Genomic DNA, 26,717 nt, shown 5'->3' with positions numbered 1-26,717 from the left:
GCCTAGACCCCCCCCCCCCCCCCACCTAAAGAACAAGCAGCAGGACAGTAACCCGGCCTAGACCCCCCCCCCCCACCTAAAGAACAAGCAGCAGGACAGTAACCCGGCCTGGACCCCCCCCCCCCCCCCCCACCTAAAGAACAAGCAGCAGGACAGTAACCCGGCCTAGACCCCCCCCCCCCCCCCCCAAAGAACAAGCAGCAGGACAGTAACCCGGCCTAGACCCCCCCCCCCCCACACACACACACCTAAAGAACAAGCAGCAGGACAGTAACCCGGCCTAGACCCCCCCCCCCCACCTAAAGAACAAGCAGCAGGACAGTAACCCGGCCTGGACCCCCCCCCCCCCCCCCCACCTAAAGAACAAGCAGCAGGACAGTAACCCGGCCTAGACCCCCCCCCCTAAAGAACAAGCAGCAGGACAGTACCCGGCCTAGACCCCCCCCCCCCCACACACACACACCTAAAGAACAAGCAGCAGGACAGTAACCCGGCCTAGACCCCCCCCCCCCCCCCCCACACACCTAAAGAACAAGCAGCAGGACAGTAACCCGGCCTAGAACCCCCCCCCCCCCCCCCCACCTAAAGAACAAGCAGCAGGACAGTAACCCGGCCTGGACCCCCCCCCCCCCCCCCCCCCCACCTAAAGAACAAGCAGCAGGACAGTAACCCGGCCTAGACCCCCCCCCCTAAAGAACAAGCAGCAGGACAGTAACCCGGCCTAGACCCCCCCCCCCTAAAGAACAAGCAGCAGGACAGTAACCCGGCCTAGACCCCCCCCCCCCCCCACACACACACACCTAAAGAACAAGCAGCAGGACAGTAACCTGGACTAGGGGTGGTAGCCTAGGTCCTACCAGGGCACCCAGAGCGAAGATCAGACTTAATAATGTAACCAACTTCCTATTTCCCCTCGTCACAGGAATCATGGCTGGATCCAACAGGTCTGGTGATCTCAGGGACGCCCAGAAGTCCATCCCCATAGGAACCATCATGGCCATCGCCACCACCACCTTCATATGTATCTTTAATGACAGCAACAACAGACCAACCATACAAGTGTCTTAATAGGACAAATACAAGCATCCAGCGGTGGAACTTTCACTGGGGACATGTCCCCCCCCCCTCATTCTGAAATATAATTTTTGTCCCCTACAGTTTTATCATTGGAATGTGATACAAAACGAGACAACGCTGTGCTTTAGGACCTTTTGGACATCTCTGAGTGATCGGGTAAGCTGTTTTGGAGTGTTTATCCGACTGGGAAATACAGAAAATGTCCCACTTCTAAAACCAAAGTTGTGCCCCTGCGAAGCACCTACCAAATGATTATAATACATAAGTCAATGTGTTATTGTATCAACTTTAAACTGTAAAGGTAGGTCGTGTTCACTTGGATTCTCCATAGCAAAACGTAGCAATGGTAATCGCAAATGACAATTCTTTATTGGACAAGTTCAGGTAGTCTTACCGGACTTTACTCCGTTTGGTGCTCAAATGAATGTGATCATGCTTTTGTTTTTCACCTCTTTCCATCCCGATGTTAATTTCCTTAATGGTGCCACCCAGACATTAGTTCTGTCATACTGTTTGGCGCCTGTATCGAGGGGGTGGTGCTCAGAGACAAGTAAGTGCTGTTTCACTTTTCACACTTGGTATGAAAGCAATACAAAATGTCATGTTTATTTGTTAAAGAAAGCAATACAAAATGTCATGTTTATTTGTTAAAGAAAGCAATACAAAATGTCATGTTTATTTGTTAAAGAAAGCAATACAAAATGTCATGTTTATTTGTTAAAGAAGGCATTACAAATGTCATGTTTATTTGTTGAAGAAAGCAATACAAATGTCTTGTTTTTATTAGGTTAATGAAAGCAGTACCAATGTCTTGTTTTTATTAGGTTAATGAAAGCAGTACCAATGTCTTGTTTATTTGTTTCGCCCCCATATGGGCATTGCGAGAGAAATTATCATCTAGATTGAAAACATCTGTTTGCCTTCATAAAGCTGTTTGTCCGAGCCACATAGTAGGCCCTTGTAACACACAGCATTATAAGGGGGAGAGTTCAAGTACATTTATACTGGGTACACAATGGTCAAAGCTAGTGTGTGTCTTTCTGGCTAGGCTTTTCTCTGTTTCAGAAGTGTGGTTATGCATATCCCAGTGTGAGCGTACTATCTGAGTACTTTTCTAGTGAATACATCTGTTTGTCCTAGGTTTGGGGACTCGGTCAAAGGGAACCTGGTGATTGGCATCCTGGCTTGGCCCTCCCCCTGGGTGATTGTGATTGGCTCGTTCTTCTCGTGCTGTGGAGCAGGTCTACAGAGTCTCACTGGAGCCCCCCGGCTGCTGCAGGCCATCGCAAGAGACGGCATCGTGCCATTCCTACAGGTCAGACTCACACATACTGTAGATACATAAACGCACACGTGTGCACGCACACAAACAAACTCTCTGGCTGTCCCTGTCTCCCAGGTGTTTGGTCATGGCAAGGCTAATGGAGAGCCCACCTGGGCCCTGCTGTTGACTGGTGGGATCTGTGAGATCGGTATCCTCATCGCTTCTCTGGACGCTGTCGCCCCCATCCTCTCCATGTGAGTACCCCCCTCTACCATCCTCTCCATGTGAGTACCCCCCTCTACCATCCTCTCCATGTCAGTACCCCCCTCTACCATCCTCTCCATGTCAGTACCCCCCTCTACCATTCTCTCCATGTCAGTACCCCCCTCTACCATCCTCTCCATGTCAGTACCCCCCTCTACCATCCTCTCCATGTCAGTACCCCCCTCTACCATCCTCTCCATGTCAGTACCCCCCTCTACCATCCTCTATGTCAGTACCCCCCTCTACCATCCTCTCCATGTCAGTACCCCCCTCTACCATCCTCTCCATGTCAGTACCCCCCTCTACCATCTTCTCCATGTCAGTACCCCCCTCTACCATCCTCTCCATGTCAATACCCCCCTCTACCATCCTCTCCATGTCAGTACCCCCCTCTACCATCCTCTCCATGTCAGTACCCCCCTCTACCATCCTCTCCATGTGAGTACCCCCCTCTACCATCCTCTCCATGTCAATACCCCCCTCTACCATCCTCTCCATGTCAGTACCCCCCTCTACCATCCTCTCCATGTCAGTACCCCCCTCTACCATCCTCTCCATGTCAATACCATCCTCTACCATCCTCTCCATGTCAGTACCCCCCTCTACCATCCTCTCCATGTCAGTACCCCCCTCTACCATCCTCTCCATGTCAATACCATCCTCTACCATCCTCTCCATGTCAGTACCATCCTCTACCATCCTTTCCATGTCAGTACCCCCCTCTACCATCCTCTCCATGTCAATACCATCCTCTACCATCCTCTGCATTTTAGTACCCCCCTCTACCATTCTCTCCATGTCAGTACCCCCCTCTACCATCCTCTCCATGTCAGTACCCCCCTCTACCATCCTCTCCATGTCAGTACCCCCCTCTACCATCCTCTCCATGTCAATACCATCCTCTACCATCCTCTCCATTTTAGTACCCCCCTCTACCATCCTCTCCATGTCAGTACCCCCCTCTACCATCCTCTCCATGTCAATACCATCCTCTACCATCCTCTCCATGTCAGTACCCCCCTCTACCATCCTCTCCATGTCAGTACCCCCCTCTACCATCCTCTCCATGTCAGTACCCCCCTCTACTATTCTCTCCATGTCAGTACCCCCCTCTACCATCCTCTCCATGTCAGTACCCCCCTCTACCATCCTCTCCATGTCAGTACCCCCCTCTACCATCCTCTCCATGTCAGTACCCCCCTCTACCATCCTCTCCATGTCAGTACCCCCCTCTACCATCCTCTCCATGTCAGTACCCCCCTCTACCATCCTCTCCATGTCAGTACCCCCCTCTACCATCCTCTCCATGTCAGTACCCCCCTCTACCATCCTCTCCATGTCAGTACCCCCCTCTACCATCCTCTCCATGTCAGTACCCCCCTCTACCATCCTCTCCATGTCAGTACCCCCCTCTACCATCCTCTCCATGTCAGTACCATCCTCTACCATCCTCTCCATGTCAGTACCCCCCTCTACCATCCTCTCCATGGCAGTACCCCCCTCTACCATCCTCTCCATGTCAGTACCATCCTCTACCATCCTCTCCATTTTAGTACCCCCCTCTACCATCCTCTCCATGTCAGTACCCCCGTCTACCATCCTCTCCATGTCAGTACCCCCCTCTACCATCCTCTCCATGTCAGTACCCCCCTCTACCATCCTCTCCATGTCAATACCCCCCTCTACCATCCTCTCCATTTTAGTACCCCCTCTACCATCCTCTCCATGTCAGTACCCCCCTCTACCATCCTCTCCATGTGAGTACCCCCCTCCACCATCCTCTCCATGTCAATACCCCCCTCTACCATCCTCTCCATGTCAGTACCCCCCTCTACCATCCTCTCCATGTCAGTACCCCCCTCTACCATCCTCTCCATGTCAGTACCCCCCTCTACCATCCTCTCCATGTCAGTACCCCCCTCTACCATCCTCTCCATGTCAGTACCATCCTCTACCATCCTCTCCATTTTAGTACCCCCCTCTACCATTACCCCCCTCTACCATCCTCTCCATGTCAATACCATCCTCTACCATCCTCTCCATGTCAGTACCCCCCTCTACCATCCTCTCCATGTCAGTACCCCCCTCTACCATCCTCTCCATGTCAGTACCCCCCTCTACCATCCTCTCCATGTCAGTACCCCCCTCTACCATCCTCTCCATGTCAGTACCCCCCTCTACCATCCTCTCCATGTCAGTACCCCCCTCTACCATCCTCTCCATGTGAGTACCCCCCTCTACCATCCTCTCCATGTCAGTACCCCCCTCTACCATCCTCTCCATGTCAGTACCCCCCTCTACCATCCTCTCCATGTCAGTACCCCCCTCTACCATCCTCTATGTCAGTACCCCCCTCTACCATCCTCTCCATGTCAGTACCCCCCTCTACCATCCTCTCCATGTCAGTACCCCCCTCTACCATCTTCTCCATGTCAGTACCCCCCTCTACCATCCTCTCCATGTCAGTACCCCCCTCTACCATCCTCTCCATGTCAGTACCCCCCTCTACCATCCTCTCCATGTCAGTACCCCCCTCTACCATCCTCTCCATGTCAATACCCCCCTCTACCATCCTCTCCATGTCAGTACCCCCCTCTACCATCCTCTCCATGTCAGTACCCCCCTCTACCATCCTCTCCATGTCAATACCATCCTCTACCATCCTCTCCATGTCAGTACCCCCCTCTACCATCCTCTCCATGTCAGTACCCCCCTCTACCATCCTCTCCATGTCAATACCATCCTCTACCATCCTCTCCATGTCAGTACCATCCTCTACCATCCTTTCCATGTCAGTACCCCCCTCTACCATCCTCTCCATGTCAATACCATCCTCTACCATCCTCTGCATTTTAGTACCCCCCTCTACCATTCTCTCCATGTCAGTACCCCCCTCTACCATCCTCTCCATGTCAGTACCCCCCTCTACCATCCTCTCCATGTCAGTACCCCCCTCTACCATCCTCTCCATGTCAATACCATCCTCTACCATCCTCTCCATTTTAGTACCCCCCTCAACCATCCTCTCCATGTCAGTACCCCCCTCTACCATCCTCTCCATGTCAATACCATCCTCTACCATCCTCTCCATGTCAGTACCCCCCTCTACCATCCTCTCCATGTCAGTACCCCCCTCTACCATCCTCTCCATGTCAGTACCCCCCTCTACTATTCTCTCCATGTCAGTACCCCCCTCTACCATCCTCTCCATGTCAGTACCCCCCTCTACCATCCTCTCCATGTCAGTACCCCCCTCTACCATCCTCTCCATGTCAGTACCCCCCTCTACCATCCTCTCCATGTCAGTACCCCCCTCTACCATCCTCTCCATGTCAGTACCCCCCTCTACCATCCTCTCCATGTCAGTACCCCCCTCTACCATCCTCTCCATGTCAGTACCCCCCTCTACCATCCTCTCCATGTCAGTACCCCCCTCTACCATCCTCTCCATGTCAGTACCCCCCTCTACCATCCTCTCCATGTCAGTACCATCCTCTACCATCCTCTCCATGTCAGTACCCCCCTCTACCATCCTCTCCATGGCAGTACCCCCCTCTACCATCCTCTCCATGTCAGTACCATCCTCTACCATCCTCTCCATTTTAGTACCCCCCTCTACCATCCTCTCCATGTCAGTACCCCCGTCTACCATCCTCTCCATGTCAGTACCCCCCTCTACCATCCTCTCCATGTCAGTACCCCCCTCTACCATCCTCTCCATGTCAATACCCCCCTCTACCATCCTCTCCATTTTAGTACCCCCTCTACCATCCTCTCCATGTCAGTACCCCCCTCTACCATCCTCTCCATGTGAGTACCCCCCTCCACCATCCTCTCCATGTCAATACCCCCCTCTACCATCCTCTCCATGTCAGTACCCCCCTCTACCATCCTCTCCATGTCAGTACCCCCCTCTACCATCCTCTCCATGTCAGTACCCCCCTCTACCATCCTCTCCATGTCAGTACCATCCTCTACCATCCTCTCCATTTTAGTACCCCCCTCTACCATTACCCCCCTCTACCATCCTCTCCATGTCAATACCATCCTCTACCATCCTCTCCATGTCAGTACCCCCCTCTACCATCCTCTCCATGTCAGTACCCCCCTCTACCATCCTCTCCATGTCAGTACCCCCCTCTACCATCCTCTCCATGTCAGTACCCCCCTCTACCATCCTCTCCATGTCAGTACCCCCCTCTACCATCCTCTCCATGTCAGTACCCCCCTCTACCATCCTCTCCATGTGAGTACCCCCCTCTACCATCCTCTCCATGTCAGTACCCCCCTCTACCATCCTCTCCATGTCAGTACCCCCCTCTACCATCCTCTCCATGTCAGTACCCCCCTCTACCATCCTCTCCATGTCAGTACCATCCTCTACCATCCTCTCCATGTCAGTACCCCCCTCTACCATCCTCTCCATGTCAATACCATCCTCTACCATCCTCTCCATTTTAGTACCCCCCTCTACCATTACCCCCCTCTACCATTCTCTCCATGTCAGTACCCCCCTCTACCATTCTCTCCATGTCAGTACCCCCCTCTACCATCCTCTCCATGTCAGTATCCCCCTCTACCATCCTCTCCATGTCAGTACCCCCCTCTACCATCCTCTCCATGTCAATACCATCCTCTACCATCCTCTCCATTTTAGTACCCCCCTCTACCATTCTCTCCATGTCAGTACCCCCCTCTACCATTCTCTCCATGTCAGTACCCCCCTCTACCATTCTCTCCATGTCAGTACCCCCCTCTACCATTCTCTCCATGTGAGTACCCCCCTCTACCATCCTCTCCATGTCAGTACCCCCCTCTACCATCCTCTCCATGTCAGTACCCCCCTCTACCATCCTCTCCATGTCAGTACCCCCCTCTACCATCCTCTCCATGTCAGTACCCCCCTCTACCATCCTCTCCATGTCAGTACCCCCCTCTACCATCCTCTCCATGTCAGTACCCCCCTCTACCATCCTCTCCATGTCAGTACCCCCCTCTACCATCCTCTCCATGTCAGTACCCCCCTCTACCATCCTCTCCATGTCAGTACCCCCCTCTACCATCCTCTCCATGTCAGTACCATCCTCTACCATCCTCTCCATGTCAGTACCCCCCTCTACCATCCTCTCCATGGCAGTACCCCCCTCTACCATCCTCTCCATGTCAGTACCATCCTCTACCATCCTCTCCATTTTAGTACCCCCCTCTACCATCCTCTCCATGTCAGTACCCCCGTCTACCATCCTCTCCATGTCAGTACCCCCCTCTACCATCCTCTCCATGTCAGTACCCCCCTCTACCATCCTCTCCATGTCAATACCCCCCTCTACCATCCTCTCCATTTTAGTACCCCCTCTACCATCCTCTCCATGTCAGTACCCCCCTCTACCATCCTCTCCATGTGAGTACCCCCCTCCACCATCCTCTCCATGTCAATACCCCCCTCTACCATCCTCTCCATGTCAGTACCCCCCTCTACCATCCTCTCCATGTCAGTACCCCCCTCTACCATCCTCTCCATGTCAGTACCCCCCTCTACCATCCTCTCCATGTCAGTACCATCCTCTACCATCCTCTCCATTTTAGTACCCCCCTCTACCATTACCCCCCTCTACCATCCTCTCCATGTCAATACCATCCTCTACCATCCTCTCCATGTCAGTACCCCCCTCTACCATCCTCTCCATGTCAGTACCCCCCTCTACCATCCTCTCCATGTCAGTACCCCCCTCTACCATCCTCTCCATGTCAGTACCCCCCTCTACCATCCTCTCCATGTCAGTACCCCCCTCTACCATCCTCTCCATGTCAGTACCCCCCTCTACCATCCTCTCCATGTGAGTACCCCCCTCTACCATCCTCTCCATGTCAGTACCCCCCTCTACCATCCTCTCCATGTCAGTACCCCCCTCTACCATCCTCTCCATGTCAGTACCCCCCTCTACCATCCTCTCCATGTCAGTACCATCCTCTACCATCCTCTCCATGTCAGTACCCCCCTCTACCATCCTCTCCATGTCAATACCATCCTCTACCATCCTCTCCATTTTAGTACCCCCCTCTACCATTACCCCCCTCTACCATTCTCTCCATGTCAGTACCCCCCTCTACCATTCTCTCCATGTCAGTACCCCCCTCTACCATCCTCTCCATGTCAGTATCCCCCTCTACCATCCTCTCCATGTCAGTACCCCCCTCTACCATCCTCTCCATGTCAATACCATCCTCTACCATCCTCTCCATTTTAGTACCCCCCTCTACCATTCTCTCCATGTCAGTACCCTCCTCTACCATTCTCTCCATGTCAGTACCCCCCTCTACCATTCTCTCCATGTCAGTACCCCCCTCTACCATTCTCTCCATGTGAGTACCCCCCTCTACCATCCTCTCCATGTCAGTACCCCCCTCTACCATCCTCTCCATGTCAGTACCCCCCTCTACCATCCTCTCTGCCTGTCAGACTCCCTCCCTCTCTCCTACTCCTTCCAACTTTTCTCCACCTACACATCCACCTCTCTCTACCTTCCTCTCTTTCTTCCCCTTGTTTGTTTCATCCTTCCATCCCTCCCTCTCACACTTGCTGTCCCATCTGCTGCAATGTAGCCTAATCGTAGTGTTGCAGAACTGGTCTCTGGATGTTAACTGACAGATGGTAGTCGTGTGTAATCTCACCTCTCCGTCATTGTATATCTCTCTCCCTGTCAGGTTCTTTTTGATGTGCTACCTGTTTGTCAACCTGGCCTGTGCCCTCCAGACCCTGCTCTGCACCCCCAACTGGAGACCCCGCTTCAAGTTCTACCACTGGTAAGAGGAAAGCCCTCTCTATTACTTTATCATGGTGCTGGCTGTTCTAATCCCCTCTCAAATTAGCAGTCTAAGCTTCTCTGTTTTCTCCTGCTTCATCAGGTACTGTAGCAGTCTCTTGGGACTCTGTTAGCCTAGCAACTAACCAGCTAACTTCACCTGAGGAGGTTGTTATTGAGCTCAGTGACAGGACCTCTGAGGACAGACACACATATAGATACACGTGCACACACACACACACACACACACACACACACACACATACATCTGGCACAAACACCCTATCCCTGGAGCCGGGGCTTGTGGCAGCTATGGGCCAGGTGTTTCTATAGCCTAGCTAAGGAGCTTTGACTCTGCTCCCATGGGCGACTCCAGAAAGCAGGTCCCTGCTGGGCCACTGGTGTGTCTGAGGGGGCAGCTATCTACCTGTCCTTGCTGAGGGGGCAGCTATCTACCTGTCCTTGCTGAGGGGGCAGCTATCTACCTGTCCTTGCTGAGGGGGCAGCTATCTACCTGTCCTTGCTGAGGGGGCAGCTATCTACCTGTCCTTGCTGAGGGGGCAGCTATCTACCCGTCCTTGCTGAGGGGGCAGCTATCTACCCGTCCTTGCTGAGGGGGCAGCTATCTACCCGTCCTTGCTGAGGGGGCAGCTATCTACCCGTCCTTGCTGAGGGGGCAGCTATCTACCCGTCCTTGCTGAGGGGGCAGCTATCTACCCGTCCTTGCTGAGGGGGCAGCTATCTACCCGTCCTTGCTGAGGGGGCAGCTATCTACCCGTCCTTGCTGAGGGGGCAGCTATCTACCCGTCCTTGCTGAGGGGGCAGCTATCTACCCGTCCTTGCTGAGGGGGCAGCTATCTACCCGTCCTTGCTGAGGGGGCAGCTATCTACCCGTCCTTGCTGAGGGGGCAGCTATCTACCCGTCCTTGCTGAGGGGGCAGCTATCTACCCGTCCTTGCTGAGGGGGCAGCTATCTACCCGTCCTTGCTGAGGGGGCAGCTATCTACCCGTCCTTGCTGAGAGGGCAGCTATCTACCCGTCCTTGCTGAGGGGGCAGCTATCTACCCGTCCTCGCTGATGGGGCAGCCATCTACCCGTCCTCGCTGATGGGGCAGCCATCTACCCGTCCTCGCTGAGGGGGCAGCCATCTACCCGTCCTCGCTGAGGGGGCAGCCATCTACCCGTCCTCGCTGAGGGGGCAGCCATCTACCCGTCCTCGCTGAGGGGGCAGCCATCTACCCGTCCTCGCTGAGGGGGCAGCCATCTACCCGTCCTCGTTGAGGGGGCAGCCATCTACCCGTCCTCGCTGATGGGGCAGCCATCTACCCGTCCTCGCTGAGGGGGCAGCCATCTACCCGTCCTCGCTGAGGGGGCAGCCATCTACCCGTCCTCGCTGAGGGGGCAGCCATCTACCCGTCCTCGCTGAGGGGGCAGCCATCTACCCGTCCTCGCTGAGGGGGCAGCCATCTACCCGTCCTCGCTGAGGGGGCAGCCATCTACCCGTCCTCGCTGAGGGGGCAGCCATCTACCCGTCCTCGCTGAGGGGGCAGCTATCTACCCGTCCTCGCTGAGGGGGCAGCTATCTACCCGTCCTCGCTGAGGGGGCAGCCATCTACCCGTCCTCGCTGAGGGGGCAGCCATCTACCCGTCCTCGCTGAGGGGGCAGCCATCTACCCGTCCTCGCTGAGGGGGCAGCCATCTACCCGTCCTCGCTGAGGGGGCAGCCATCTACCCGTCCTCGCTGAGGGGGCAGCCATCTACCCGTCCTCGCTGAGGGGGCAGCCATCTACCCGTCCTCGCTGAGGGGGCAGCCATCTACCCGTCCTCGCTGAGGGGGCAGCTATCTACCCGTCCTCGCTGAGGGGGCAGCTATCTACCCGTCCTCGCTGAGGGGGCAGCTATCTACCCGTCCTCGCTGAGGGGGCAGCTATCTACCCGTCCTCGCTGAGGGGGCAGCTATCTACCCGTCCTCGCTGAGGGGGCAGCTATCTACCCGTCCTCGCTGAGGGGGCAGCTATCTACCCGTCCTCGCTGAGGGGGCAGCTATCTACCCGTCCTCGCTGAGGGGGCAGCTATCTACCCGTCCTCGCTGAGGGGGCAGCTATCTCCCCGTCCTCGCTGGGGGGGCAGCCATCTACCCGTCCTCGCTGGGGGGGCAGCCATCTACCCGTCCTCGCTGGGGGGGCAGCCATCTACCCGTCCTCGCTGGGGGGGCAGCCATCTACCCGTCCTCGCTGGGGGGGCAGCCATCTACCCGTCCTCGCTGGGGGGGCAGCCATCTACCCGTCCTCGCTGAGGGGGCAGCGTTCTACCCGTCCTCGCTGAGGGGGCAGCGTTCTACCCGTCCTCGCTGAGGGGGCAGCCATCTACCCGTCCTCGCTGGGGGGGCAGCCATCTACCCGTCCTCGCTGGGGGGGCAGCCATCTACCCGTCCTCGCTGGGGGGGCAGCCATCTACCCGTCCTCGCTGGGGGGGCAGCCATCTACCCGTCCTCGCTGGGGGGGCAGCCATCTACCCGTCCTCGCTGGGGGGGCAGCCATCTACCCGTCCTCGCTGGGGGGGCAGCGTTCTACCCGTCCTCGCTGAGGGGGCAGCCATCTACCCGTCCTTGCTGCCATCACCATAAGCCCTGCTGGGCAGCCTAAATCTCATGATCTTAAACTGGCCAGCTAGTCAAGGTCCACGCTAGAGGTCATGTAAGCGTTGTGAATACACACACACACTTATTTTATCCATAGGTAAATAGATCTGTGTTAAAGGTCCAATGCAGCTGTTTTTTTCTCAATATCAAATCATTTCTGGACAGCATTTAAGTACCTTTACTGTGATTGTTTCCAATTAGTGGTAAAACATAAACAAACATATCTTCTTAGCAAAAAGCAAAAACAGGCAAAAATGTCAAGCTCTTCTCTAACAGCTTTTACTGTTTGAGAGGAAATTATCATAGTTTTCACAATTTCACAATATTATTCCAACCTCCGTACTGTGGAAATGTATATAAAACACAGGGAAATCAGGTTTTTTACTGCACTGGGACTTTAAACAAGTGAGGGTATTTGCTGTCTGGTACGGAAGTCCAGAGAGAACATGTGATTGGCTGTGGGTATGCTTAAATGAGGTCTAACATGCTAAAATGTGAATGATCCCTTTCAGGTGAGTGACTTTGACCTCCATTTTGTCTGTCTTTCTCTCGTCCCCCAAAGGGCTCTGTCTTTCCTGGGCGCCAGTCTGTGTGTCTCCCTGATGTTTATCTCCTCCTGGTACTATGCCCTGGTGGCCATGCTCATCGCTGGCTGTATCTACAAGTACATTGAATACAGAGGGTAAGAGCTAATTTATTCACCATTTTGTTCCCTTAACATAAATAGGATATATATATATATTATAATAATGGTGAGATCCTGGTTAGTTTTAGCTCTCTCTGTTTGTCCTGGACCTCCTGACACTCCTCCTCTTCTCGTTCTCTCCATCTCCAGGGCGGAGAAGGAGTGGGGGGACGGTATCCGTGGTCTATCGCTCAACGCTGCCCGCTACGCCCTCATTCGCCTGGAGGAGGCACCGCCCCACACCAAGAACTGGAGGTGTGTGTGTCTGCGTGTGTGTCTGCGTGTGTGTCTGCGTGTGTGTCTGCGTGTGTCTGCGTGTGTGTCTGTGTGTGTCTGCGTGTGTTTAGGTTCATGTGCATATACGTTTGTTTGCTCCCAACAGTGACACCACATTTGTGAACAACCAGCAATAGCCAGATGTGGGACTCTGCAACAGAGGCTAGACAACATGGTGTATTCTTACCATTAACTGAGTAATCCAGAGAATGAGAGAGAATTACTATTTGATTAATCTCTGAGCCTTCTCCGTAATCTCACTGTGAAAAAAAGATACCGGTAAGCCTAAACAGCATAGCAGCCCCAGGACAGTGCCTGTCCAAAAAGTGGAGCATTTACATCAGGAAAGATTGAGGTCAAACTTGGGTATTGGGTCCTCTCCCTCCTGCCACTGGCGTCATCCACAGTGCCATTCCCAGGGCATAGCCTCATCTACAGTGTCAAAATCAAGATTTCTCCCTGTGCCATCTGGCGCGGCGTGGCGGGATACAGAGTACTTACGCCCGCCCATCGCCCACGCTCGGCTCGCGACGTGCCCCCCTAAGCCTCTTTACACAGTAGCTGATGTGCCACCAGCCTTCGACAGCAGAAACCGTGTACCGAGACTGTTAGGAAGCAGGAGCCATGTACCGAGACTGTTAGGAAGCAGGAGCCATGTACCAAGACTGTTAGGAAGCAGGAGCCACGTACCGAGACTGTTAGGAAGCAGGAGCCACGTACCGAGACTGTTAGGAAGCAGGAGCCACGTACCGAGACTGTTAGGAAGCAGGAGCCATGTACCGAGACTGTTAGGAAGCAGGAGCCATGTACCTAGACTGTTAGGAAGCAGGAGCCATGTACCTAGACTGTTAGGAAGCAGGAGCCATGTACCTAGACTGTTAGGAAGCAGGAGCCACGTACCGAGACTGTTAGGAAGCAGGAGCCACGTACCGAGACTGTTAGGAAGCAGGAGCCACGTACCGAGACTGTTAGGAAGCAGGAGCCACGTACCGAGACTGTTAGGAAGCAGGAGCCACGTACCGAGACTGTTAGGAAGCAGGAGCCGTGTACCGAGACTGTTAGGAAGCAGGAGCCATGTACCTAGACTGTTAGGAAGCAGGAGCCATGTACCGAGACTGTTAGGAAGCAGGAGCCATGTACCGAGACTGTTAGGAAGCAGGAGCCATGTACCGAGACTGTTAGGAAGCAGGAGCCATGTACCGAGACTGTTAGGAAGCAGGAGCCATGTACCGAGACTGTTAGGAAGCAGGAGCCATGTACCGAGACTGTTAGGAAGCAGGAGCCATGTACCGAGACTGTTAGGAAGCAGGAGCCATGTACCGAGACTGTTAGGAAGCAGGAGCCATGTACCTAGACTGTTAGGAAGCAGGAGCCATGTACCGAGACTGTTAGGAAGCAGGAGCCATGTACCGAGACTGTTAGGAAGCAGGCGCCATGTACCGAGACTGTTAGGAAGCAGGAGCCATGTACCGAGACTGTTAGGAAGCAGGAGCCATGTACCGAGACTGTTAGGAAGCAGGAGCCATGTACCGAGACTGTTAGGAAGCAGGAGCCATGTACCGAGACTGTTAGGAAGCAGGAGCCATGTACCGAGACTGTTAGGAAGCAGGAGCCATGTACCGAGACTGTTAGGAAGCAGGAGCCATGTACCGAGACTGTTAGGAAGCAGGAGCCATGTACCGAGACTGTTAGGAAGCAGGAGCCATGTACCGAGACTGTTAGGAAGCTGGATTGGATGTATAGTTTTGATCTGGTTGTTTAAATCTGATCATCAGTTTGTTTTGACTCCAAATGACCTCTAGTGAGAGTGTATCCAGGATTCCCCTTCACTATTAAACCCTGTGTGTTGTGTGTGTGGCTAACAAAACCATCGGACAATATACAAGTTTAGTTTGTTATTTGATGTGTTCCATCAAATTAACTCTGAGCCATCCAGGCTGAATGACTCTCATACCGTTCTCTGGTTAACTCTGAGCCATCCAGGCTGAATGACTCTCATACCGATCTCTGGTTAACTCTGAGCCATCCAGGCTGAATGACTCTCATACTGATCTCTGGTTAACACTGAGCCATCCAGGCTGAATGACTCTCATACTGATCTCTGGTTAACACTGAGCCATCCAGGCTGAATGACTCTCATACTGATCTCTGGTTAACACTGAGCCATCCAGGCTGAATGACTCTCATACTGATCTCTGGTTAACACTGAGCCATCCAGGCTGAATGACTCTCATACCGTTCTCTGGTTAACACTGAGCCATCCAGGCTGAATGACTCTCATACTGATCTCTGGTTAACACTGAGCCATCCAGGCTGAATGACTCTCATACCGTTCTCTGGTTAACACTGAGCCATCCAGGCTGAATGACTCTCATACTGATCTCTGGTTAACACTGAGCCATCCAGGCTGAATGACTCTCATACTGATCTCTGGTTAACTCTGAGCCATCCAGGCTGAATGACTCTCATACTGATCTCTGGTTAACTCTGAGCCATCCAGGCTGAATGACTCTCATACTGATCTCTGGTTAACACTGAGCCATCCAGGCTGAATGACTCTCATACCGTTCTCTGGTTAACACTGAGCCATCCAGGCTGAATGACTCTCATACTGATCTCTGGTTAACACTGAGCCATCCAGGCTGAATGACTCTCATACTGATCTCTGGTTAACTCTGAGCCATCCAGGCTGAATGACTCTCATACCGTTCTCTGGTTAACACTGAGCCATCCAGGCTGAATGACTCTCATACTGATCTCTGGTTAACACTGAGCCATCCAGGCTGAATGACTCTCATACCGTTCTCTGGTTAACACTGAGCCATCCAGGCTGAATGACTCTCATACCGTTCTCTGGTTAACACTGAGCCATCCAGGCTGAATGACTCTCATACCGTTCTTTGGTTAACACTGAGCCATCCAGGCTGAATGACTCTCATACCGTTCTTTGGTTAACTCTGAGCCATACAAAGCATTTTTGTGCAAATCTCCCATGGACAGACATTAATGATCTACATGATAATCCAAGTTACGCTTAGATACTGTCATAGGCTAATGCAGTGTAATGCAACTTATAATACAGTATGTTCACCCCCGTCTTCCCTGGTCGTATACTATAATACAGTATGTTCACCCCTGTCTTCCCTGGTCGTATACTATAATACAGTATGTTCACCCCTGTCTTCCCTGGTCGTATACTATAATACAGTATGTTCACCCCTGTCTTCCCTGGTCGTAGGCTGTAATACAGTATGTTCACCCCTGTCTTCCCTGGTCGTATACTATAATACAGTATGTTCACCCCTGTCTTCCCTGGTCGTATACTATAATACAGTATGTTCACCCCTGTCTTCCCTGGTCGTAGGCTGTAATACAGTATGTTCACCCCTGTCTTCCCTGGTCGTATACTATAATACAGTATGTTCACCCCTGTCTTCCCTGGTCGTAGGCTGTAATACAGTATGTTCACCCCCGTCTTCCCTGGTCGTAGGCTGTAATACAGTATGTTCACCCCTGTCTTCCCTGGTCGTAGGCTGTAATACAGTATGTTCACCCCTGTCTTCCCTGGTCGTATACTATAATACAGTATGTTCACCCCTGTCTTCCCTGGTCGTAGGCTGTAATACAGTATGTTCACCCCCGTCTTCCCTGGTCGTATACTATAATACAGTATGTTCACCCCTGTCTTCCCTGGTCGTAGGCTGTAATACAGTATGTTCACCCCCGTCTTCCCTGGTCGTATACTATAATACAGTATGTTCACCCCTGTCTTCCCTGGTCGTATACTATAATACAGTATGTTCACCCCTGTCTTCCCTGGTCGTATACTATAATACAGTATGTTCACCCCTGTCTTCCCTGGTCGTATACTATAATACAGTATGTTCACCCCCGTCTTCCCTGGTCGTATACTATAATACAGTATGTTCACCCCCGTCTTCCCTGGTCGTATACTATAATACAGTATGTTCACCCCCGTCTTCCCTGGTCGTATACTATAATACAGTATGTTCACCCCCGTCTTCCCTGGTCGTATACTATAATACAGTATGTTCACCCCCGTCTTCCCTGGTCGTATACTATAATACAGTATGTTCACCCCCGTCTTCCCTGGTCGTATACTATAATACAGTATGTTCACCCCTGTCTTCCCTGGTCGTATACTATAATACAGTATGTTCACCCCCGTCTTCCCTGGTCGTATACTATAATACAGTATGTTCACCCCCGTCTTCCCTGGTCGTATACTATAATACAGTATGTTCACCCCCGTCTTCCCTGGTCGTATACTATAATACAGTATGTTCACCCCCGTCTTCCCTGGTCGTATACTATAATACAGTATGTTCACCCCTGTCTTCCCTGGTCGTATACTATAATACAGTATGTTCACCCCTGTCTTCCCTGGTCGTATACTATAATACAGTATGTTCACCCCCGTCTTCCCTGGTCGTATACTATAATACAGTATGTTCCCCCCTGTCTTCCCTGGTCGTATACTATAATACAGTATGTTCACCCCTGTCTTCCCTGGTCGTATACTATAATACAGTATGTTCACCCCTGTCTTCCCTGGTCGTATACTATAATACAGTATGTTCACCCCTGTCTTCCCTGGTCGTATACTATAATAGAGTATGTTCACCCCTGTCTTCCCTGGTCGTATACTATAATACAGTATGTTCACCCCTGTCTTCCCTGGCCGTATACTATAATACAGTATGTTCACCCCCGTCTTCCCTGGTCGTAGGCTGTAATACAGTATGTTCACCCCTGTCTTCCCTGGTCGTAGGCTGTAATACAGTATGTTCACCCCTGTCTTCCCTGGTCGTAGGCTGTAATACAGTATGTTCACCCCTGTCTTCCCTGGTCGTATACTATAATACAGTATGTTCACCCCCGTCTTCCCTGGTCGTATACTATAATACAGTATGTTCACCCCTGTCTTCCCTGGTCGTAGGCTACAATACAGTATGTTCACCCCTGTCTTCCCTGGTCGTAGGCTGTAATACAGTATGTTCACCCCCGTCTTCCCTGGTCGTATACTATAATACAGTATGTTCACCCCCGTCTTCCCTGGTCGTAGGCTGTAATACAGTATGTTCACCCCCGTCTTCCCTGGTCGTATACTATAATACAGTATGTTCACCCCCGTCTTCCCTGGTCGTAGGCTGTAATACAGTATGTTCACCCCCGTCTTCCCTGGTCGTATACTATAATACAGTATGTTCACCCCCGTCTTCCCTGGTCGTAGGCTACAATACAGTATGTTCACCCCTGTCTTCCCTGGTCGTATACTATAATACAGTATGTTCACCCCTGTCTTCCCTGGTCGTATACTATAATACAGTATGTTCACCCCTGTCTTCCCTGGTCGTAGGCTACAATACAGTATGTTCACCCCTGTCTTCCCTGGTCGTAGGCTGTAATACAGTATGTTCACCCCCGTCTTCCCTGGTCGTAGGCTGTAATACAGTATGTTCACCCCCGTCTTCCCTGGTCGTAGGCTGTAATACAGTATGTTCACCCCCGTCTTCCCTGGTCGTAGGTTATAATACAGTATGACTTGTCTTATGTCTCATTACCCTTGTCTTCCCTGGTCGTAGGCCCCAGATGCTGGTGCTATTGAACCTGGAGTCTGACCACACGGTGAAACACCCACGCCTGCTCTCCTTCTGCACCCAGCTCAAAGCAGGGAAAGGCCTGACCATCGTGGGCTCTGTGCTGCAGGGCACCTACATGACCAAGGAGGACGAGGTCAAGAAGGCTGAGCAGGTACTGTAGGCCCCGGCTCAGATTCTACGCTGTGGATTTGTTTCAATAGTCGTACGTGGCTTCTTCTTCTTCGTCAGTAATGACGTGAAAGAACCTGGTAGGTGAAAGGAAAATGGTGGGGAATCTCTCTCCTAACGTCTTTAATGTAGCAGTGATTATGGAGGAACGGAGCTGAGGAAAGAAATACCCTTTAGACTACAGTAGATGTGTCCTATGTCTCTGAGACACCTGTTCAGAGAAGCAACCAGCGTGAGAGGAGTTTAGAGGTTGCTGCCGGTTATTCCTTTAAAGAGACTGCCATCTACTGGTAGACCAAAGCAATTTTCAGAGAGCAGTTCCTCAGATTACCAAGAGAATGCTACAAATATCATGCCTCAACACCTAAAATACAAACATAGGTATTGATTACCAGGGTTTGAGTCCATTACGATTCTTTCACATCAGGAAATCATATTATTGTCCTTCTTTTCTCTCTCTTTCTCCATCAGAACGTCAAGTCGTCGATGACGACGGAGCGTACCAAGGGCTTCTGCCATGTGGTGGCATCGTCCAACCTGCGCGATGGTTTCTCCCACCTCATCCAGACGGCAGGCCTGGGGGGCATGAAACACAACACAGTCCTAATGGCCTGGCCCGGCACGTGGAAACAGTCTAATGACCCCGTCTCCTGGAAGAACTTCATAGGTTAGTCAGTGTGACCCACTGGGATTTGACACTGGGCCAATCTCAAATGTATTTTTCGGAATATAGTAGTCACCATTCATGTAATACATTAAATATATACATCCGAGTTTACAAAAAAACACACAAAAAAACGCATGTTTCTTTTCTTTGTATTATCTTCTACCAGATCTAATGTGTTATATTCTCCTACATTAATTTCACATTTCCACAAACTTCAAAGTGTTTCCTTTCAAATGGTATCAAGAATATGCATATCCTTGCTTCAGGTCCTGAGCTATAGGCAGTTAGATTTGGGTATGTCATTTTAGGCGAAAATTGGGGGAAAAAAGGTCCGATTCTTTGAGGTTAAATATATACATCCGAGTTTGCAAGCGACGTTGTGTACTTCTTCAGAGTGAACCGGTGAGCAACAACATCACTTCACAGAGACATCTATTCATTGATTGAATGAAACCATATCACTGCTTGTGAATCATGACGGTCGTTATGACTGGAAAAGGTCAAACAATTCAGATTCACGTTTGTCCTACAAGAGGAAATCGTAGCACTACTTACACATCACATAGGCCTAAACAACACATAGACAACACAGCCTCAACTTCAAGTTTAGCACCATAACCACACATTTTTGAATGATGCTGATTTATGATGGTGAACAGGGTGATTGAATTGACAATATACAACGGGGGTTGGCAACTAGGTTTGGCCTCCACCAATTTGTTCCTGAGCTTGTAGTATTCGGTGGGCCAGACTATAATTAGCCAATAGCCTACTAGCTTCGCAGTTCATAGCCCTACGCTAGTCATTTAACACGTTGTTAGTGGGATAATCAATTCAATAACAAAAACATTATAATGTGTATCTGATTTAGTGGTAAAATCACCAACGGCTCTATTAATAGTCCTACCTACTCTATTCAAATATATTCATCTTACCTTATTTATCCAATGCCAAACCAGTGTTTGTTTGCAACGAACCTGTCGCTGTTTGCAAAGAAATCAATCTGATGTCATTGTGAATCTAAGCATGGTACTTTCAGAAGTTGATTTTCCGCCCCAGACATGAGGCCCGAGTCCGACGCAGAAAGGAGGTGGGCCTATTTAAGGAATGCAAGGTGACGGTATTGGAGGAAATAGCTATCCCGACAAATAGGCTCTATATGGATAACATAATTGCGTCTGTAAAACAGGTAAGCCTTCCTCCTATGTCTTAGTGTTCTAGTTGGTGCGTTTGCCTACTCAACATTCATATGGATTTAAGAAACGCCGATCTACACTCGAGTGGAGGCTGCATCTCAACTCGTATTTCCACACGCGAGTGACGGCTGCATCTCAACTCGTGATTTCACACGCGAGTGACGGCGGAAAACTCATTTTTTTCCTAATTGATCCAATTCCATTCTCTTGTTTTTATCATGGCCATAATATTGTAATTAAGCTTTCACATGTCAGCTGTTGGTGCTTCTATTTCTATCAAACCATTTGACCACTGTAGGTCAAGATTGTTCTTTCCTAACATTACTTCCTTTACAGTTTTCTGTAGTGAATAGAAAACAACGTATACCCATCACATCCCACATTATGGTAATGAAGTCCTGTGTGTAACTCGTGTGTTTTGTGTCTGGATTGGGAAGGTGGGAAACGTATCAACGAGAGAAGGAAGCCAATCAATCTTAACCAATCTTAAGTTCTCTTCAGTTTATGAGCTGCCACTCCTCATGCCACAAAGGAGAAAATAATACCAACATTCAACTTTGATTCATTGATTGAATGAAACCATATCACTGCTTGTGAATCATGACGGTCGTTATGACTGGAAAAGGTCAAACAATTCAGATTCACGTTTGTCCTACAAGAGGAAATCGTAGCACTACTTACACATCACATAGGCCTAAACAACACATAGACAACACAGCCTCAACAACACATAGAAAACACAGCCTCAACAACACATAGAAAACACAGCCTCAACAACACATAGAAAACACAGCCTCAACAACACATAGAAAACACAGCCTCAACAACACATAGAAAACACAGCCTCAGCAACACATAGACAACACAGCCTCAACAACACATAGAAAACACAGCCTCAACAACACATAGACAACACAGCCTCAACAACACATAGAAAACACAGCCTCAACAACACATAGAAAACACAGCCTCAACAACACATAGAAAACACAGCCTCAACAACACATAGAAAACACAGCCTCAACAACACATAGAAAACACAGCCTCAACAACACATAGACAACACAGCCTCAACAACACATAGAAAACACAGCCTCAACAACACATAGAAAACACAGCCTCAACAACACATAGACAACACAGCCTCAACAATACATAGACAACACAGCCTCAACAACACATAGAAAACACAGCCTCAACAACACATAGAAAACACAGCCTCAACAACACATAGACAACACAGCCTCAACAACACATAGACAACACAGCCTCAACAACACATAGACAACACAGCCTCAACAACACATAGAAAACACAGCCTCAACAACACATAGACAACACAGCCGGAAACACACAATAGGACCAGTCAGACAGATACTTTCCACCCCACCCCACCCCACACCAGCCCATATGTCAGACAGATACCTTCCACCCCACCCCACCCCAGCCCTGCCCACCCCACCCCACCCCAGCCCACCCCACCCCACACCTGCCCATATGTCAGACAGATCCCTTTCCCACCCCACACCTGCCCATATGTCAGACAGATCCCTTTCCCACCCCACACCTGCCCATATGTCAGACAGATCCCTTTCCCACCCCACACCTGCCCAGCCCTGCCCACCCCACCCCACCCCACCCCACCCCACACCAGCACATATGTCAGACAGATACTTTCCACCCCACCCCACCCCACCCCACCCCACACCAGCCCATATGTCAGACAGATACCTTCCACCCCACCCCACCCCTGCACATATGGGGAGTTGTCCATAACCGTCATAGCCCCTGGGATGAAATTCCTCCCGAAGCGTGCAGCGCGCCCCATCTAATGGTCTGATTTGTCTGACCTGATGGGTGGAGTGGATGGTCTGGACAGGAGGTCAGGTGACGTGCTTTTCGCTGTATAGCGTGTTTGTTCTGTAAATGAGGGGGGGGGGGGGTCATCAGTTTAGATGCCGTGGACAAATGACATGGTAGACCTACTCCAGTGATATGTAATAGCCTATATACTTCATTTAAATAGAAACCTTGAGATCCTCTGGTTCTCACGGTCAATGTAATGATACAATACCTCATCAGTGTACTCTGAAGAGGGAACAATGATATGCAGTTTAAAAACATTGCTCCAAAAACAGCACAGATGTGAGTTTTTTTAAATTTTCGCTATAGAATCACTGGTCCTCATTCCAAGTTGCACATCACATTCCAAGTTGCACATCAAAATATTTAGGGTCATATTGACGGTCTGCTCTGCCATTCCTCTCCATCACACCAGGGCTGCCCAGAATATCGGGTTTCTATAAGACGTAATGGGAAAATAATGGACCTGTGAAAAAACGATCAAATAGCTTCCCACTACCATGAGATGTATATATTTAATGTATTAATTCAATGATGACCACAGCCCTTCCAAAAAAAGACATTTAAATCATGTTTTAATGAGAGAGAAAATCACACCCTGCTCCATGTATTCAATGTATTTCATTTCAAATGTGGCTCCCAGTAAGACTACTTCCTGGCTATTATGAAGCATCTGGCAGTTCCTTCTCTGTATGTCCCCAGTCATACATGTGTCTTTCAAATGAACATGATGCACAATCCCCTATAATAACATTACTGAGATGGGGGCGTGTATGTATTTAACCGCCTTTCTCTCTCTGTCCCCTCCACAGAAACTGTGAGGGAGACCACGGCGGCAAATCAGGCCTTACTAGTGGCCAAGAACGTGGACAGCTTCCCCACCAACGCGGATCGCTTTGGCGAGGGCACCATAGACGTGTGGTGGATCGTCCACGACGGAGGACTGCTCATGCTGCTACCCTTCCTCCTCCGCCAGCACAAGGTATCTACGGTTAGCATTTCACCAGGATGGAATAAAAAATACACACACTGGCCAGTTTATTAGGTACGCCCATCTAGTACCGGGTCGGACCCCCTTTGCCTCCAGAACAGAGTTTTTCAGGGCATGAATTCTACAAGGTGTGGCGTTTAAACGTTGCTAATTAGTATCAAGGGCCCTAACGTGTGCCAGGAAAACATTCCTCACGTCAGTACACCACCACCACCCGCCTGTACTGTTGATACCAGGCAGGATGGGTCCATGGACTCATGCTGCTTACGCCACTTCCTGACTCTGCCATCAGCCATGACGCAACAGGAACCAGGAGTCGTCGGCCCAGGCGATGTTTTTCCACTCAATTGTTCAGTGTTGGTGATGGCGTGCCCACTGGAGCCGCTTCTTCGCGTTTTTAGCTGATAGGAGTGGAACCCGGTGTGGTCGTCTGCTGTAAGTAGCCCATCCGCGACAAGGACTGACGAGTTGTCAGTCCCGAGATGCTGTTTTTTACACCACTGTTGTACTGCGCCAACATTTGCCTGTTTCTTGCCATTCTCCTTCGACGTCTCATCAACAAGCTGTTTTCTCCCACAGGCCTGCCGCTGACTGGATGTGTTTGTGTTTGTCGCACCGTTCTCTGTAAACCCCAGACACTGTCGTGAGTGAAAAGCCCAGGAGGCCGGCCGTTTCTGAGATACTGGAACCGGCGCGTCTGGCAACGACGATCATACCACGCTCAAATTCACTTAGGTCACTTGGTTTTGCCCATTCTAACGATGCCTGTCTGCCTGCTATATATAGCAAGCCACGGCCACATGACTCACTGTCTGTAGGAGCGAACCATTTTGGTGAACGGGGTGGTGTACTTAATAAATTGAGGAGATTAGTATACTGTACAGTACTTACATTTTTAACACACTTTAAAGGCACACATAATAATACTCTATAATTGACACGTTTCATTGGGTTACACACAGATCAAATGGAGGGTTTCATTCTCCTGTCTTTTTCCCTCCATCTCTCCTACTCTTTCTCTGTTTCCTATACCATCCTTGCTCTCTCCTCGCTTTCTCTCATGCTTTCTCCTCTCTCTCCTCGCTCTTTTCTCACGCCCTCTCCTCGCCCTCCTCTCTCTCTCTGTCTCTCTCTCTCTGTCTCTCTCTGTCTCGCTCTCTCTGTCTGTCTCTCTCTGTCTCTGTCTCTCTCTCTCTCTGTCTCGCTCTCTCTGTCTCTGTCTCTCTCTGTCTGTCTCGCTCTCTCTCTCTCTGTCTCTCCAGGTGTGGAGGAAGTGTAAGATGCGTATCTTCACGGTGGCTAATATGGATGACAACAGTATTCAGATGAAGAAGGACCTGCAGATGTTCCTCTACCACCTCCGTCTGGACGCTGAGGTGGAGGTGGTGGAGATGGTGAGCTTACCTGTACACCTCTGGGGCACTGACATGTAATAGTAATAACTGACATGTCCCATTAATAACCGGCATGTCCCATTAGTATCCGGCATGTCCCATTAGTAACCGGCATGTCCCATTAGTAACCGACATGTCCCATTAGTAACCGACATGTCCCATTAGTAACCGACATGTCCCATTAGTAACCGACATGCCCCAGTAATAACGGACATGTCCCAGTAATAACGGACATGCCCCAGTAATAACGGACATGCCCCATTAATAACGGACATGCCCCAGTAATAACGGACATGCCCCAGTAATAACGGACATGCCCCATTAATAACGGACATGTCCCATTAATAACGGACATGTCCCATTAATAACTGACATGTCCCATTAATAACTGACATGTCCCATTAATAACTGACATGTCCCATTAATAACGGACGTGCTCCATTAATAACCGACGTGCCCCATTAATAACCGACGTGCCCCATTAATAACCGACGTGCCCCATTAATAGCCGACGTGTCCCATTAATAGCCGACGTGTCCCATTAATAGCCGACGTGTCCCATTAATAGCCGACGTGTCCCATTAATAGCTGACGTGTCCCATTAATAGCCGACGTGTCCCATTAATAACCGACATGCCCCATTAATAACTGACATGTCCCATTAATAACCGACATGTCCCATTAATAACCGACATGCCCCATTAATAGCCGACATGCCCCATTAATAGCCGACATGCCCCATTAATAGCCGACATGCCCCATTAATAGCCGACATGTCCCATTAATAGCCGACATGTCCCATTAGTAACGGACATGCCCCAGTAATAACGGACATGCCCCAGTAATAACGGACATGCCCCAGTAATAACGGACATGCCCCAGTAATAACGGACATGCCCCATTAATAACGGACATGCCCCAGTAATAACGGACATGCCCCAGTAATAACTGACATGTCCCATTAATAACTGACATGTCCCATTAATAACTGACATGTCCCATTAATAACTGACATGTCCCATTAATAACTGACGTGTCCCATTAATAACTGACGTGTCCCATTAATAACTGACGTGTCCCATTAATAACTGACGTGTCCCATTAATAACTGACGTGTCCCATTAATAACTGACGTGTCCCATTAATAACTGACGTGTCCCATTAATAACGGACGTGTCCCATTAATAACGGACGTGTCCCATTAATAACGGACGTGCTCCATTAATAACGGACGTGCTCCATTAATAACGGACGTGCTCCATTAATAACGGACGTGCTCCATTAATAACGGACGTGCCCCATTAATAGCCGACGTGTCCCATTAATAGCCGCCGTGTCCCATTAATAACGGACGTGCCCCATTAATAGCCGACGTGTCCCATTAATAGCCGCCGTGTCCCATTAATAGCCGACGTGTCCCATTAATAGCCGACGTGTCCCATTAATAACCGACGTGTCCCATTAATAACCGACGTGCCCCATTAATAACCGACGTGCCCCATTAATAACCGACGTGCCCCATTAATAGCCGACGTGCCCCATTAATAGCCGACGTGTCCCATTAATAGCCGACGTGTCCCATTAATAGCCGACGTGTCCCATTAATAGCCGACGTGTCCCATTAATAGCCGACGTGTCCCATTAATAGCCGACGTGTCCCATTAATGACGGACATGTCCCATTAATGACGGACATGTCCCATTAATGACTGACATGTCCCATTAATAACCGACATGTCCCGGCAATAACCGACATGTCCCGGCAATAACCGACATGTCCCGGCAATAACCGAAATGTCCCGTTA

The 26,717-nt window shown here is 50.5% G+C and overlaps 1 protein-coding gene across 7 annotated transcripts in view; it reads left to right on the top strand.

The window, feature by feature from the left end:
• LOC120027612 (solute carrier family 12 member 7-like) overlaps positions 1 to 26,717 on the top strand; it is a 118,910-nt gene that overhangs the window by 78,059 nt on the left and 14,134 nt on the right. For 5 of the 7 annotated variants that reach the window (XM_038972605.1, XM_038972604.1, XM_038972610.1 and 2 more), the window contains 11 exons: positions 923 to 1,021; positions 1,570 to 1,627; positions 2,218 to 2,392; positions 2,477 to 2,595; positions 9,311 to 9,409; positions 12,612 to 12,731; positions 12,885 to 12,989; positions 18,617 to 18,785; positions 19,274 to 19,469; positions 23,341 to 23,510; positions 24,782 to 24,913. In XM_038972605.1, the coding sequence (XP_038828533.1) occupies positions 923 to 1,021; positions 1,570 to 1,627; positions 2,218 to 2,392; positions 2,477 to 2,595; positions 9,311 to 9,409; positions 12,612 to 12,731; positions 12,885 to 12,989; positions 18,617 to 18,785; positions 19,274 to 19,469; positions 23,341 to 23,510; positions 24,782 to 24,913 (1,442 nt within the window). Of the gene's footprint in view, positions 1 to 922; positions 1,022 to 1,569; positions 1,628 to 2,217; positions 2,393 to 2,476; positions 2,596 to 9,310; positions 9,410 to 12,611; positions 12,732 to 12,884; positions 12,990 to 18,616; positions 18,786 to 19,273; positions 19,470 to 23,340; positions 23,511 to 23,811; positions 24,251 to 24,781; positions 24,914 to 26,717 lie in introns of those variants that run through there. The other 2 variants (XR_005473330.1, XM_038972609.1) reach the window with 2 other exon arrangements.

Source organism: Salvelinus namaycush, chromosome 33 (assembly GCF_016432855.1).
Source record: "Salvelinus namaycush isolate Seneca chromosome 33, SaNama_1.0, whole genome shotgun sequence".
Lineage (NCBI taxonomy): Eukaryota > Metazoa > Chordata > Actinopteri > Salmoniformes > Salmonidae > Salvelinus > Salvelinus namaycush.
The sequence above is the reverse complement of the archived record's forward strand: the minus strand, read 5'-3'. Positions and strand labels throughout refer to the sequence as shown.